Raw genomic sequence first — 16,589 nt, forward strand, 5'->3', positions numbered from 1 at the left:
TCCTCCTGCTCCTCCGCGGGGCTCGGCCGGCTGCGCTCCTCTCTGCTGACCCACCGGCGGGAGCCTGGAGCCGGGCGCGCTCTCGGGGAGCGGCCGGCAGTCGCAGATGGCGGCGGGGGACGTGGGCGAGCTGCTGGTGCCCTACATGCCCACGATCCGGGTGCCCAAGGCCGGCGACCGCGTCTACAAGACCGAGTGCTCCTTCTCCTACGACTCGCCCGTAAGTGAGGCTCCTCGCCCGGCAAGGGGGTCCCTCCTGCTCTTCCGCCTCGCTTGCGCCCTCCAAGCGCCCCCCAAGTCCCCACACTACTACTACCACTACTACTACTATTACTATTATTATTATTACTACTATTATAATCTTCTTCTCCACCCAAAGCTCTCCACCAGTCCGCCCTCCCCACTTCTCGTAGGCTCCTCCGCTGCCCTCTACTTCCTCCCCCCTCCCCACTTTTCATAGGGTCCCCGGCCCCACAGAGTATTGGCATCCTTCCTCAGCCCCCCCACAGCGCTGTTTAACCCGCAATCCCCTTTTTAGGGTGCCCCGTTGGCTCTCGGTAGCCCCAGAGAAGATGCCCCCATTGCCTTTCCCACCTCCCTCTATTCTACTTAGTAGGGCCCCCTCCCATCACCCCATACCCGTCTGTTTCCACTTAGGGTGTTTCTCCCCTACCCCATATCCCTCTCTCCTACTTAGTAGTGTGCCCCCCCCCATCTCTCTCTTGTTCTACTTAGTAGGGTGCATAGGAGCCAACTCCTAGGGGCTGAGGTCCCTTTGCCTCCCCCAATAAAACATTTGAAGGTACCCCACCCCAGTTGATGGGCATTGCCGTTCAAATAGTGTGTCTGTGTGTGTGGTGATTGTGTGGTGCAGGGCTTGCTTGCCCCCCTACCCAATATTTTATTCAAGTTGGCACCCCCGGTTCTGCTTAGTAGGGTGCCTGCCCCCCCACAATATCCCTCTGGTCTTCCCCCATTCCTCACATCCTTCTGTTAGCAGGTCAGGTCTTCTATTTTGTAGGGTGCCTCTCCCAATCAGGGCCTGTATTCCCAAGGAGCTCTGTGTTGCCTTCCGCCCCACCCCATAGGGCCATAGGTTTGGGTCTGTCGTTGCTGTCGACCCTCAAGCTCTTTCTCTTTGGTTCCTTTGTATCTTCTCATGATGCTCCTAGGCCTGTTGCCCCAATGCCTAATGCTCCACTGTTACTATGAGTGTGGGTCCAGAGGCGGATTTAGCAGTGACTACGCGGGTGGCACTGTGAGTTAAACCACAGAGCCTAGGACTTGCCGATCAGAAGGTCGGCGGTTTGAATCCCCACGACGGGGTGAGCTCCCGTTGCTTGGTCCCTTCTCCTGCCAACCTAGCAGTTCAAAAGCACGTCAAAGTGCAAGTAGATAAATAGGTACCACTGCGGCGGGAAGGTAAACCGTGTTTCCGTGCACTGCTCTGGTTCGCCAGAAGCAGCTTAGTCATGCTAGCCACATGACCCGGAAGCTGAACTCTGGCTCCCTCGGCCAATAAAGCGAGATGAGCGCCGCAACCCCAGAGTCGTCCACGACTGGACCTAATGGTCAGGGGTCCCTTTACCTTTACCTTTACTTCAGCCTGACACCCCTCAGTATCTGGGTTAATGGGTTACTCCCTCCATGCCTTTGTACTCTCCCTCAACCTCTCATGGTCCCCATTGCCCCTTAACAAACCTCCCTTTTTTCATAGCTCCCACCTTGAAACTTGGGAGATTGCAAACCGTGTCTCAACATCTACCTGGATTTGTGGAGTGTCCTCTGTTATATTCAGGTTGCCGGTCTCTCACCTCCCAGTTCCACCAGTTTCCCCAACCACACCCCCAATTTCCGGTGCCTAGGCTAGTTGAATAGTATCTGTCCCACCGTACATTCCATAATTGGTACCGGTTGCAATTTCTCCCCCACCTATGGCAACTTAAATAATTCCTGCCTGTGGCTACTTAACCCAGAATGCACCACTCTTTTGCTGCCAGTCTGTGACCTCCTCCTTGACTACATAATATCCCCCCCCCCCAATCCACTGTGCTCCTTACCTGCAAGCCTACCCCTTTAATTCACCCTTAGGGAGCTCTCTCTTAATATTCTCCCCAAAACTGGAAAAACATTTTAGGTTTGACAACAAAATAGAACCTCCATCTTCAGTGGCAGCCGAATACTGAAAACCAGGTGCTGGGGTTCAACTCTGTGTTATTATTGTTGCTGCATTCTTTGCCTGCTTTTCACCCGTAGGTCCCAGGGAAGGTTGTAGCAGTTTTAAAACTCAGAATTAAAAACAGTCAAAACAGATCACAGTCACAGGAATAGTGTGGATTCACACTCTTGTAATGGCTCATTGTAACACTTGTTTGGTGTGCAGAAAGTTCCTGGCACCTCCGGAGCTGGATAGGAAAGAACCATGTCTGAACGCTTGCTGCCAGTCAGTGCAGACAGCAAAGGTTTAGATGGAAGGCAGCTTCTGTGCAGGAAATACAGTAGCCTAAAAATCCATAATTGGGTTGTTTCATGTGATGACTGAACATGTGTATGTTTTGCTGTGTTATGTTTTAGGATGCACACATGCACGATTGCTTTCTGTGTTGGAAATGTTGCAATGTTTGAAAGAGTTCCAGGTAGCCCTTCTCCTTGGAAGATAGAAATTCGCCCCCGTTTCCCAGTGCTAAAGCTGCTTTCATGCTGCCTGGAGTGCAGTGTTTGTATGTCTACATTTAGGAGCTGCTGGATTTAGCAACATAGAAGTGTTTGTATTTTGGGAGCGGGGTGGGGGTGGGGTGCAGCAACTGTGCAACTGCCAACTGGGATTTCCTGAAGCCCCCCCCCCCCCCCGTTTCAGCGCATTGCAAAGTACAAGCGGCTTGGGATAGTGAGGGCTGCAGGTTTAAATTCTCCTTTTAAAATTAGCTTGAACCAGACTTGCTTTTCCAGTGCAGCTGAAACTAAAGACCACGAAAGTGGATATTGAGTAGGTTTACTTCTCCAGGAAAAAGTTTTCCAAAGTTCTTGGGTCTCCAAGTTTGGCGTTCTTATTTTACTTTGTGATCCTGATTTACAGCTAGTCTGTCACAGCTGAACAGAGGGCACATTGCTTGCTGCTTTCATATGAACCTCGTGTTCTTCCTCCCTCAGGGATTTTGAAATAATTGATTAGACACAGATACTTTTTCATCCTCTGGGGTCTCTTGCTAGCCTTCTGTACAGTGCTTACTTGCCCACTTTTATGGAGAGTGGCACAATTCACAGGCCCAATATAATTCTAATTAATAAACACACAGATAGGCACACAGTGCTTATGTTCCTTTTAATTAATCTGTGATTATGTTTAATCACTCCCCTGGTTCCTAATTTGCTTATGAGTGTGCGTGTGCGTGTGTGCCTGTCTTAGTGTGGCAAACAGCAGTTTGCAAGGGTGATATAGCTCTGGCAAAGTCTTGAACCAGCTGCACCCCGTGCTTCAGCCCAGTTTGGAATGACGTATTGTTAGCTGCTTTTAAATGAAAATTAAAATGCCTAGAAATTCGGCAACAGATTATGTATTAGAAGCTACATAAATACTTTGGAGTTGGGTGAAATACCTTTTTTACCCTTTGTTATTGTTCTGGATTGCATGTACAGTGGTACCTTGGGTTACATATGCTTCAGGTTACATACGCTTCAGGTTACACACTTCGCTAACCCAGAAATAGTGCTTCAGGTTAAGAACTTTGCTTCAGGTTGAGAACAGAAATTGTGCGGCGGTGGTGCGGCGGCAGCAGCGGGAGGTTCCATTAGCTAAAGTGGTGCTTCAGGTTAAGAACAGTTTCAGGTTAGGTACAGACTTCTGGAACGAATTAAGCACTTAACCCGAGGTACCACCGTACAGAATTCTGGTTAAAGTGTCCGCACTGAGTGATCAAAAGCTCAGGGTTCTAATTTACCTGTCCGCAGATATTTGCCCAGCCCTTTCTGTGGGGGTTTGATTGTCCTTATTCAGCACATCCTTACAGGTCTTGAGCTTACTGTGTCCCACGGCCTGTCTGCATTGCAGCAGCAGACAACAGTAGGCCCAGCATAATCTCAAAGTGTTCTGTTGGCATCTAAGTTGGGCAACACCTGTCACAATATTTCAGTGGCTCCGACAAGCACTGAACGGTGTATATGCAAAGTCTCTTAAGGTAAAATGGCTATTGCCTCAACCACAGCTTACAAGCACTTTTCATATGGAAAAAGTTTGTGGTCCAGTCCTCCACGAATGCACCACTTCAGACCACAGGAGGAGAAAAGCAGCTCATTTTTAATGCCTCTCCATGTAATGTAATGTCAGCTACGATTGTTGTAGTTTTTGTTGTCTCTGATACATCTGAATACGCTCTAATACAGATGGTTTAAAAATAGACAGTTACTTTCCTAGCATGCAATGCATGCTTATTCCTGCTCTACTATTCCTAAACTGCGTTGGTGGCAGGGCTGTCTTAAGCATATGCGGCACCGGGGCGCAAAGATCCACCTGGTCCATCCCCCCCCAGGTTGCCCAGTCCCAGGTTTGCAGGAGGGTGGAGTCGGCTGGCCGCCTCAGCGCCTCACTGGCTCGGTCGCCCCCGAACTTGCGGCACAGAGTCGCCTGCAGCAGAAGAGCCTACCATGGCGCTCTGACCAGTGGGTGGGCTCTTCCCCGGACTCAACTCTCGGGCGCTGGCGCCCCTGAGAGCTCGGCACCTGGGTGCCCTGCACCCCTAGCACCTATGGGTAAGATGGCCCTGGTTGGTGGTTTGTGAATATTGGAGGGAAGGGGACAGTGAAATGAAAATGGAGGAACTGTGGTCTCCCAAGCATTGGGGATAGAAGGCAGGTTTTATCCATTCTTCCTTTGCAGCTTGGTGTGTTACTTCCTCCTCATTAGAAGCGCATTTTCACAATTCACTTAATGGGCATAGGGAAAAGGGTTCATTCAGGGACATCACTAGTGTGGATTTAGGCCCATTCCTTGCAATTTGTGACACCAGCTATTAAGAATTGAGCCTGGTTCAATATATATAACCCCAGGATCCTGATGATCAGTCACACTAGAGTGCAGCAAAGTTGGGAACTGGACAGGCTTCTTAGCCAATCCCCCCCCACCCCCATGCTCTATCTGTGCTTGTGGGCTCCAGCAGGCATGCTGCTGGTGGTGATCTGAGCATTTTAACTTCCTACAATGCCCCTGGCAGAGTGTTGGCCCCAAGGCAGCCTCACTAAACATATTTGCTGGTTTGCTGGCTTCTCAGCAACTGCCCAAGGGCACCTCATGCTGACTTAGGCTCTGATTGTGCAAGGAAATTATACACACTCTCACACACACCTGAATGAACACATGTGGATACCCATAATTCCATGTGAATTTTGAATGTTCCCCAAAATAGATACATTATTTCCCTACTTCATTGGTTCAAAATTGCCACTTTGCTGGTATCTCTCTGAGTTCATTTTGGACTGTCTGTGCCCACTTGCGCATGTTGTCAATCTCCAGATTTCGTACATTATAATTTAATGATTTGCACACAGTGGGTTTGTTTGTTTTTTGGGATAAGAAAATTAGGTGCCAGTACGAGACTCATCCAACTTTTTTAGGTGTTTGATCGGCCTCTTTTTTCTATTTTGTTTTGTGACATTTTGATTGAGAATCTATATGGGATTCAAAAGTGACTCAGCTGCCTGGTGCTTATCATCTCTCAGTGGAAGGCAGGTTCTTTTTATAACCCACACACTTCAGATCTCAAGTGTCGCCCAGCAGCTCTCTGAGCAGAGACTCACACTGATTAGGAAAGGCCAAAGAAAATTCCAAAACAATGTCAAGATTTGCATTCTTAAGGTAGACCAGCTGGAGGAAGTTCCTGCCTTGCAAAACGCTCAGGCTACCACTTTGCTAAGGCAACTTCCTCTGACCCGTTTCCATTCGCTTAAATGGGACAAAAATGTGTCGTAGTCCAGTCCATTTTGCCAGGATATGGATTGGGGCTATATTTATACATAAGGAAAATGTATGCCCTTACGATGGATGGCAGGTGCGGATGGAGAGGCAGGGGCGCTGTGATTTTAGTATTCGCTGTGCATGACATACACTACACAGTGACTTTCAGATCCCTTGGGGCAGAGGCTGGCACTGTGCGCTGGTGTTCTGTGTAGGTTTTGCTCCAACGGCACGCTAGTCCCATTAGGTGGACAGGAAACAGCTTAAATTTTTTAACACCAGCAAGTGAATAGCCCGTAGTAAAATTATGCGCTTGGGGACATCCTTTGAGATAGAACCTTGCCTGATTTCAAGGTGACCTTCAGAAAGCTGGAGGGGCCAGCTAGATGGAGATGTCAATCATTAACCAGGCATCCAGAGATTTCCACATGGTCGCACTTGAACCCGCGCTGGTCGCAAAATGCACCTGGCACCTGGGTAATTTCTAACACTGCATGTAAGCCCATATTTTAGGTATGCTATAGTGTATTAATCCTATTTATAATAATTATTTGTGGGGATCAATATCTGCAGGGCTGAAATACTTTGTGATTGCAATCTTGTGATGGGAAGACCAGGCGACGTATGGAAGCCAGAGCTCCACACAGTGTTCCAAGTGTGGCCGGACCTTCCACCAGCCTTCTTGAGGTCTGATACTTTTAGATGATGCCATTTTGAGCTCTTGGATGTTTCTGAGGAACAGATTGCTTAGGACTAGGGGAATGGGCTTTAACTCAGCGGTAGAGCATCTGCTGTGCGTGCAAAAGGTCCCAGTTTCAACCCCCAGCATCATAATAATAGTAACAACAACAACAACAATTTTATTATTTATACCCTGCCCATCTGGTTGGGTTTCCCCAGCCACTTTGGGCGGCTCTCAGCAGAATAGTAAAAACACAATAAAAACATCAAACATTAAAAACTTCCCTAAACAGGGCTGCCTTCAGATGTCTTCTAAAGGTATAGTTATCGCCTTGACATCTGATGGTGGGATAGAGCGGGCACCACCACCAAGAAGGCCCTCTGCCTGGTTCCCTGTAGCTTCACTTCTCACAATGAGGGAACCACCAGAAGGGGGTTGGAGACACTCCTTCAGGTATACTGGGCCAAGGCCGTTTAGGGCTTTGAAGGTCAGCAGTTTGATTTGTGCTCAGAAACGTACTGGAAGCATCTCCAGGTTAGGGCTGGGAATCAGTACAGTGGTACTTTGAAAGTTGAACGGAATCCGTTCCAGAAGTCCATTCGACTTCCAAAACGTTCAGAAACCAAAGCACGGCTTCCAGTTGCCTGCAGGAAGCTCCTGCCGCCAATTGGAAGCTGCAGAAGCCACATCAGACATTTGGGTTCCAAAAAACATTCGCAAGCCAGAACACTCACTTCCAGGTTTGTGGCGTCCAGGAACAGAAATGTTCAACTCGCAAGGCGTTCGGGATCCAAGGTGCAACTATATAGAGAATATGGTTTGACTCAGTATAATGTGGATTCCTATGTTAATTTCACATGGACCTCACTCCCATGTCTTTCCTTTTTCAATGTTGCACATGCAGTCCATGTTATGCACTTTTGTCCTCAAACTTCTCTTTTGGAATCCTGGAAAGGGTCATTTGCCTGACAAATCTATAGAACTTGGACTTGATGCAGTTTGGCTCTCTGTACCTTCTACAGATTTTGCTCATACGTTTATTGCAAATTCAAGGAAGTGTCTTTTTTTATATCCCTGTCAGAGCAAATTCCAGGTGCTTCAGTTGCCTGATCTTCTTTAATTTTGCAACCATATTTTAATAGTAGCAATTGCACTGTAGTTTCTGACTGATTTCTCTGGCCATGGTGTTTCCTCAAAGATTCGATGTTCCATCTTAGAGCCGTACCAATGATTACATAGGCATCAAATTGATGAACCTTAAAATGTTGGCTCCTGTTGCGTTTTGGCTGGCTTGAATGAGTGGTGTGTTGCTTTCATGCAAGATTCACTAAGATCCTTGCATGACTTGGCTACCCCAGCAAGCCTTTGATAGTAGGATTGGACCCATCCATGGGACCCATTGGTTTTTGATGGAAGAAAGTAGACTATTATGTAATGCCATAGAGGCATTTAATGGGCATGAATGTGTCAAACAGGCTGACAAATAGTCCTCAGGGCGGAAAACCACTCATATAAAACCTTTTACTAGCCTGGTCTTCATATTGTTATACCCATCCCATTTCCCTGAATGGTAAGTAGACCTGGTTCCTACATGGCTATGGTTTCCCTTGGAAGGTGAAATCCCTATATAGCTATAAATTTTCCACAATATTTGAGTTTATTTTCAAAAATAAAAGTTGAGCAAAAATGGGAGAGCACAGCCCAACATTCTTACTTGCAGCAAATCCACTGTCCTACATAATCTTGTATCTCCAGATGCTTTATGCGTAAGAGTAACTATTCCAAACTAATTGCTGTTTCTCTGACTCACCCTCCTCGAATACCTGTTTCTGGGGGCATTTTTTTCCTTTCCCCACTAATAATATGACGGGAAGGTCTTGCTGTCAAGAAACCCATCTTTTAAGAGCTGTTTCTGCAGGTGGTGTGGAACACGGCAGCTAGGTTGCTTGTGGGGGCAAACATATAACACAACAAAACAACGCCACCACAAACTGGCTTATAAGTATAAAACCAAATTTACTAGAATAATAGCTAGAATAGAGATAGACGTATAACCATTCAAACAACAAACATACTAAGGTGCCATGTGCAAGACAAAGCCTGGAGATACTGTAAAGATGGAGTGGATAAATGTACAACTCCTATCTTAACAAGTTACATGTACAGTAAACGTTATACAGACTGGATAAATGAACCGTTCAACAAGCAGCGTCAGTCCAATCATGGAACGGCAACCCCGTGCTGCCACAACGGCAAGGGTAGCACACTGGAGAATATGAAAAAGTTTTTCAAAGCTGTTTTTCAAAGATTGAACTGGATGATCTGTTCTTCAATGTGTCTTGAGTTGGAAACACAAAGCCGTGTACATGGATCGATCACGGGAAGGCAAATCAAAGCCCCCACCCTGGTGAGAATAACGCAATTGGGCAAAAGGAGACCTGTTCTCTGGATATATTACAGGTTTTGCTACACGCTTCACCAGTCCAAAAAGCTGCATGATACAAAACAGCACTCCAATTACAATGTGTGGTAAACCATAAAAATTAGAAAATATCAGTCTCATACTATACCTTACCCAATCATACAAAAAGGTTTGCTCAGGATAAAGAAGGTATTCACAGGCACAGCTAGTGTTCAGATTCATAATAAGCAGTTAAATACAGTACAGGTGTATAGAATTAATCATCACATGATTACATGGTTAAAGGTACAGCATCACTTTTCTGTTACAACCAAACAACAGTATACATATTAACTCATACATAGCATCCCAGATCGAATTCAGTATTCAAACCCTTTGGATATAAGGTTCCCGTTCAGTCAATTTATTAGATTGAAAAGAAATTCTTCTCTTGAATCCGATTTTTTAAAAAATTGAAATTTAAAAAATGTTGCATCTCTTTCCTCTTCATTAAGAGTTAGAGGCTATCCACAGACTATAATTCAAACAGCCCTTGATAGGGCTAAAAGAACTTCCAGACAGGGTTTGTTGGTATCAAAACCCAAGAATGAACAGAACAGGATTTTCAGTTCTATAGAGTATAATTGTTTACCCTCCTCTATTGCAAGAGTTACTAAACAACATTGGCATATCATCTCCCACATTCCACGTTGTGAAAATTTACCAGTTTTAGGCAAAAGGTGGACTAGATCATTTAGGGACATTCTTACCTGCACTGATTTATTGGAATATCATAGTGAGGATCCTCGTATGGACTACTGCAATGCACTCTGTGTGGGGCTACCTTTGAAGGTGACCCGTATTGTCCACTTGTATTGTCCTTTTGTAAGGTTCCATGTGCTGGGTATATAATTCAAGAGGATATTTTGCTCTGTAAATGTAAGGGTTGTTCCATACAGTTCTGTTGATAGTTTCAGTTACCTTCTGCCAAAAATCTTTCAATATAGGACAATAAAAAACCCCCCCCATACGTTTTAGAGAAGCACTATCTCTATTGCATCTCCAACAGTTAGATACCTCATTCTTAACACTAGAACTCGAGGACTTCCAGTGAAGCTGAATATTGGGAGAATTAGGACCGGCAAGGAAAGTACTTCTTCATGGGACACATGGTTAAACTATGGCACTCAATCCCACAAGATGCAATGATGGCCATCAACTTAGATGACTTTAAAAGAGCACAGGGCAAATTCATGGAGGATGAGGCTACCAATGATAATAATAATAATTTATTATTTATACCCCGCCCATCTGGCTGAGTTTCCCCAGCCACTCTGGGCAGCTCCCAATCAAGTGTTAAAAACAGTACAGCATTAAATATTAAAAACTTCCCTGAACAGGGCTGCCTTCAGATGTCTTTTAAAGATAGGATAGCTGCATATTTCCTTCACATCTGAAGGGAGGGCGTTCCACAGGGTGGGCGCCACTACTGAGAAGGCCCTCTGCCTGGTTCCCTGTAACCTCACTTCTCGCAATGAGAGAACCGCCAGAAGGCCCTCGGCGCTGGATCTCAGTGTCTGGGCTGAACGATGGGGGTGGAGATGCTCCTTCAGGTGTACAGGACCGAGGCCATTTAGGGCTTTAAAGGTCAGCACCAACACTTTGAATTGTGCTCGGAAACGTACTGGGAGAGCCAATGCAGATCTCTCAGGACCGGTGTTATGTGGTCCCGGTGGCCACTCCCAGTCACCAGTCTAGCTGCCGCATTCTGGATTAATTGCAGTTTCCGGGTCACCTTCAAAGGTAGCCCCACGTAGAGTGCGTTGCAGTAGTCCAAGCGGGAGATAACCAGAGCATGCACCACTCTGGCAGGTAGGGTCTCAGCCTGCGTACCAGGTGGAGCTGGTACAGAAGGGGAGAGTGCTGTTATGCTCTGGTCGTATGTGCATGTTTCCTATAGGCCTCTGGTGGGCCACTGTGAAAACACTTCTTTGGACTAGGCAGGCCTTTGGTCTAATCCAGTAGGGGCTCCTCTTACCTTCATGCTGAAGGATTCAATCAGATTTCTTTCACGATGTAACTGCTCTCTTTCTCTCTTCTCCTCTTCAGGATTCCGAAGGAGGCCTCTACGTGTGCATGAACACCTTCCTGGGATTCGGAAGAGAACATGTGGAAAGGCACTACCGGAAGACGGGTCAGTGTGTGTACATGCACTTGAAGCGGCACATGAAAGAGGTAGGTGCTGTTGGGGCCAACACACCTGAAGGCTCCGTTGAAAGTTATTTCTTTCTATTTGAGAATTAAAACAGCTAGCCTGAAAATAATAATTGAAGATTGGTATTAGGGCTTGTGCTTTGCAGTTCAGGCAGGCATATTTGGGAACTCCCAGCAGTAGACAGTACCTTGTGTAAGCAATGTGCTTACGCAATTGGTTTGCTGGAAAGCTTTTGGCGGCTTTTACATAATGGCCCAATGGGCGTTGGTTGTTGAGAACCCTCCTGGGTCAGAAAAGAAGTCTATCTTAGTGCTACATTCTGTTTTTCCCAACCAGATCCTTGCACTAAGTCCCACAAGCAGAACACAAGGGCTGTAGTCTCCACCCTCTCAGTGGCAGTGCCTGTTTTACATATAAACTAAACAAGCTATAGCTTAGGGCCCCACTCTCTTGGGCCCCCCCCATAAATTTAAAGGACAAAAAGCTTGATGTACATTTCCAAAATATAAGATAAGTTCAACAATTACTTTGATAACATACGTATTTTGTTATGTGCAAATGGTTTTAGATACCTATTAGGTCCATAAATTACCATATACAGTGGAACCTTGGGTTGCAACATGATCCATGCGGGAGGCACATTTGCAACCCACAGTGTTCACAACCCGCAGCGCCGCGTCTGAGCACGCGCTGGTTGTGATTTGGCGCTTCTGCGGATGCAGAAAGCACAATTTATTGTCTCTGCGCATGTGCGAGTGCCGAAACCCAGAAGTAACCCGTTCCGGTACTTCCGGGTTCGGCGCAGTGCGTAACCCAAAAACACGTAACCTGAAGCATCTGTAACTCGAGGTACCACTGTAGCAAGTATTCAACACAAAAACCAGTGAGAATTTGTTGTTGACAAAGGACAGCTGGATATATAAAGGGCCCCATTACTTTCAGTAGCTTAGGGCCTCATCAAACCAAAATCCGGCCCCGGTGGTGATGCTGGTATCTAAAACTGGTTGCTGGGAGTCGTATTCCAATAACATATGGAGGGCTACAGGTTCCCCACCCCCGCTTTAAGTTGTGAAGTTGAATGCCCCTGATAATATAAAGGACTACGTGGGGTGGTTATGGGGAAGGCTATGCTAAGTTCACTGTGGCATATTTATCATTAGTAGTTCAGCTGATGGGGCAAATCGCCCTTGCAAAGCGCCGTTGAGAACCTTTTCGGGTTGCCATGAAGTGTTCCACTTGTCCTCTCATCTGTTTCCCGTTGCTGATTTGTAATTGCCCCTGCACATCCTTACCCCTTACAACTGCTGCCTACCAATCATAAAAATTGCTTCTGTTGTTACAGCAACACTGTTTTGAGTCTACCTCCATGTTCTTTGTTTTAAAAAATGGACTGGTGACTTTAAGTTGAAAAGACCAAGTACAGTGGTACCTCGGGTTAAGTACTTAATTCGTTCCGGAGGTCCGTACTTTACCTGAAACTGTTCTTAACCTGAAGCACCACTTTAGCTAATGGGGCCTCCTGCTGCCGCCGTGCCGCCAGAGCCCGATTTCTGTTCTGATCCTGAAGCAAAGTTCTTAACCTGAAGCACTATTTCTAGGTTAGCGGGGTGTGTAACCTGAAGCGTATGTAACCTGAGGTACCACTGTATCACTTTAACAGCAGGAGGAAGAGAATACAGTGGTACCTCTGGATGTGAACGGGATCCATTCCGGAGCTCCGTTTGCATTCTGAGCAGAGTGTAACCTGTGTCTGCGCTGTTATTCTAAAGCAGCAATGCTGCAGCAAGCAAAGGCTCTAGCAGCTCAGTCAGCTGCTTGTGGCTGCAAAGCCAAACAGGAAGTTTGTGACTGTTGCCATGGAAACAAAGGGGCAGTCCATTCTTCCTTATTGAGCACAGGATGTGAGCTCAGTGTGTGTCATATGACCTGTACAGGATGTACATGGGTGGAGTTTGGAGTTTCTCTCTGTTTGTTGAAGAGAGCAAAACAAAAAAAATTCCTTCCAGTAGCACCTTAAAGACCAACTAAGTCAGTTCTTGGTATGAGCTTTCGTGTGCATGCACACTTCTTCAGATACACTGAAACAGAAGTTTCCAGACCCTTCTATATAGTGAGAAGGTGGGGAGGGGTATTACTCAGAAGGCTGGTGGGAATGGGTGTTTGGCAGATAGCTGTGATGAGCCTGTTGACGACTCTTAACGACTGCAATAGGTCTTACAGGAAGAAGCAAGGGGTGAAAAGGTGAAAAATGGCTTTGTCATGTATAATGAGATAAGAACCTTTTCACCCCTTGCTTCTTCCTGTAAGACCTATTGCAGTCGTTAAGAGTCGTCAACAGGCTCATCACAGCTATCTGCCAAACACCCATTCCCACCAGCCTTCTGAGTAATACCCCTCCCCACCTTCTCACTATATAGAAGGATCTGGAAACTTCTGTTTCAGTGTATCTGAAGAAGTGTGCATGCACACGAAAGCTCATACCAAGAACTGACTTAGTTGGTCTTTAAGGTGCTACTGGAAGGAATTTTTTTTGTTTTGACTATGGCAGACCAACACGGCTACCTATCTGTAACTTGAAGAGAGCAGACATCTTTTACTGTATGACTGCTAAAGACAGGAATAAAAGCATGTAGTTACATTTCTGTCTGTGTCTGATTCCCCTCCCTGGGGATATGCAGGGAGGAGGAGAAGCAGTTGGTGTGTTTTTCTCAGAGCCTGAGGAAAATCGCCGGAACGGACCTCGTGTGTTTTTCCTGCCGGGAGTCGCCGGAGGGAGGTCAAAGGAATTCAGCCGGTGCCTGGACAGATAGGCACATACCTCTGACCTGGCTAGAATTCCAACATGCGCGTCTGTGTGTGCGCGGGTCACGATTCGCCGCTTCCCCGCATGCGCGTGACATCATTTTGAGTGTCTGCGCATGCGCGAGTGGCGAAACCCGGAAGTAACGGAGCGCGTTACTTCTGGGTCGCCGCGGAGCGCAACCTGAAAATACTTAACCTGAAGGTACTTCAACCCGAGGTATGACTTTATATCTAAATGCAGCTGCCATAGCACTGTGCTTGGTCTCCTCTGGAGAAACAGTTTGCTGCCCTGCTTCTTCCAGAAACAGTGCACTCTGAGGGCAGCAGCTATAGCACTGTATTTTTATTTTTATTTTTAACATGGAGCAGTGCTGTGGGCGCTGCCGATCCTAATCTTTAAAAGGCTTGTTCTGGTATGCATGGGGAGGCGGGGAAGTAGTTTGGGAGGGAAATCGCAGTAACGCTGGTGCACATAATGAGGGTTGGGCAACAACCGGTCTCGTGGATAAATATTTACGGCGCTGCTTTAGTGTTTGGCACTGACCTCCCAGGGAAATCTTTCCAGCAGGTTGAAGGTATGCACTGAAGACATGTACCAGTAGGTTTGGCTTCAAAGACTGTTTACATGTCAACAAGACATGTAACCTCTTCAGCCCTCCCTGGCAATGGAGGCTAACATAGCCGCTGTCCCAGCAATGATAGGTCAAAGTTGGTTACCCTGTTCTGATTGCCAGTGTATTCTTCTGCTGCCCAGTTGACCACGTAAACACAGCTGTTTGCACTCTGTACAAGGGAGGTTCCACCTCTGAACCTCCCCACTAACCCCTCACAATAAATACAATAATATACGGATTTATTGGAGTTATCCAAGTTGTGTCTCTAACCCCCCCCCCCTTCAAATATGCTTACTCTTGGTTGCAGTCTGCCCAAACAAGCCTTGAAATGAAGATACATGTGTGGAATAACAGGTGTATTTTTTAAATTTGCAGACTGTTTTGTGATTAGACCGTCACCCGCTTGAATTGACTTTAAAAATACCTGAATCGGCTGTCAACTTTGCTCTGCGGGATGGCTCAGTTGGTAGAGCAAGAGACTCTTAATCTCAGGGTTGTGGGTTCGAGTTCCACATTGGAGATTTATGTATTGAAAGGGGGTTGGACTAGATGACCCTTGTGGCCCCATTCCAACTCTACAATTCTTTCTTAGGAGAATGAGGCTATCCATCTCTCTGCCTCGCTAAACTATTGCTGGGATTTCAGTTTTCCTTACAATGAGTTTTTTAAAATTGAGATGTTGCATATACGCCTGGCCTTCCAGATATTGATCTCTGCGGCCTTTTGCCCTGCGCTCTTTGCCTTGTTCTCCAGACCCAGCATATCACCTTTTGTATAAAGAACACCTGCTTATGTGTTTGGTTATCCTTTGGTGATAACACCTACTGAACCTGCATCAGTCTTTGAGAGCTGTCTCACACTTTACAGAAAATGATGCACCCCTAGATCTGTTCTGCAATCTTCGAAGAGGAACCACCTTTAAGCAAAGGGGCAGAAAACAATTGCCTGGGAGTGGAGACTGATAGAGGCTTTTGAGCAAGTTTCCAACTTGTTTGTTTACATGCATCCTATCCTCACTTCAACTATGGGAGGGGGAAAAACATGGTTGGCGCAGGAGTCCTTGCTCACATGTTCAGGGTGAAACTGTGTGGACTTGAAGTGAGAAGGGCTGTCTGTGGCTTGGAAACAGTATTAGAGCAGCCGCTTTGCACCCAAAAAGCCTCAGTTTAATCACATGAAATGGAGAGGCACCAAACTGTGTTCATCTTAAGTCCACATGCAGTTAACCAAACACATGAATTTCTGTTTGCTTGTGACGTGTCCAGCAGCTCTCATTTGTTTTACATGTTCAAGAGGAAAAATGAAAGTTGAAGGAGAGTCAGCGATAGATGGGGGCCCTACCCCTTTAAAAAGGGTAAAGGGACCCCGACCATTAGGTCCAGCCGTGACCGACTCTGGGGTTGCGGCGCTCATCTCGCTTTATTGGCCGAGGGAGCCCGGCGTACAGCTTCCGGGTCATGTGGCCAGCATGACTAAGCTGCTTCTGGCAAATCAGAGCAGCGCACGGAAACACTGTTTACCTTCCCGCCAGAGCGGTACCCATTTATCTACTTGCACTTTGATGTGCTTTAAACTGCTAGGTTGTCAGGAGCAGGGACCGAGCAACTGGAGCTCACCCCGTCACGGGGATTCGAACCGCCGACCTTCTGATAGGCAAGTCCTAGGCTCTGTGGTTTAACCCACAGCGTCACCCGCGTCCCTATCTCTAGGAATAGTGTTCCATTAAAAACACACACAAAAACCTATTGATCTGGGAATTACACACTGAAGGTGTGCACAAAAATTCACTGCTTCAAGCAGCTGTCTCAGGATAGCAACCGAACTTCAATACAGAGCCTCCATTTTTCTGGATATGTTTTCACACTTCGGCAGAATTTTCCCTCCTCTCTTTCGTCCCCCCTCCCTTTTAAACAGAGATTAGTGTGATA

General features: G+C 46.6%; 1 protein-coding gene across 2 annotated transcripts in view; it reads left to right on the forward strand.

The window, feature by feature from the left end:
• Nucleotides 1-16,589, forward strand: part of USP13 (ubiquitin specific peptidase 13) — a 79,279-nt gene continuing 62,690 nt past the window's right edge. For both annotated transcript variants that reach the window (XM_083739361.1, XM_083739362.1), the window contains exons 1-2: nt 1-220; nt 11,140-11,265. In XM_083739361.1, the coding sequence (XP_083595487.1) occupies nt 107-220; nt 11,140-11,265 (240 nt within the window). In that variant the 5' untranslated portion in view covers nt 1-106. The remainder of the gene's footprint in view (nt 221-11,139; nt 11,266-16,589) is intronic.

The sequence above is a fragment of the Podarcis gaigeae genome (assembly GCF_964106915.1).
Source record: "Podarcis gaigeae genome assembly, chromosome: 5".
Taxonomy (NCBI): domain Eukaryota; kingdom Metazoa; phylum Chordata; class Lepidosauria; order Squamata; family Lacertidae; genus Podarcis; species Podarcis gaigeae.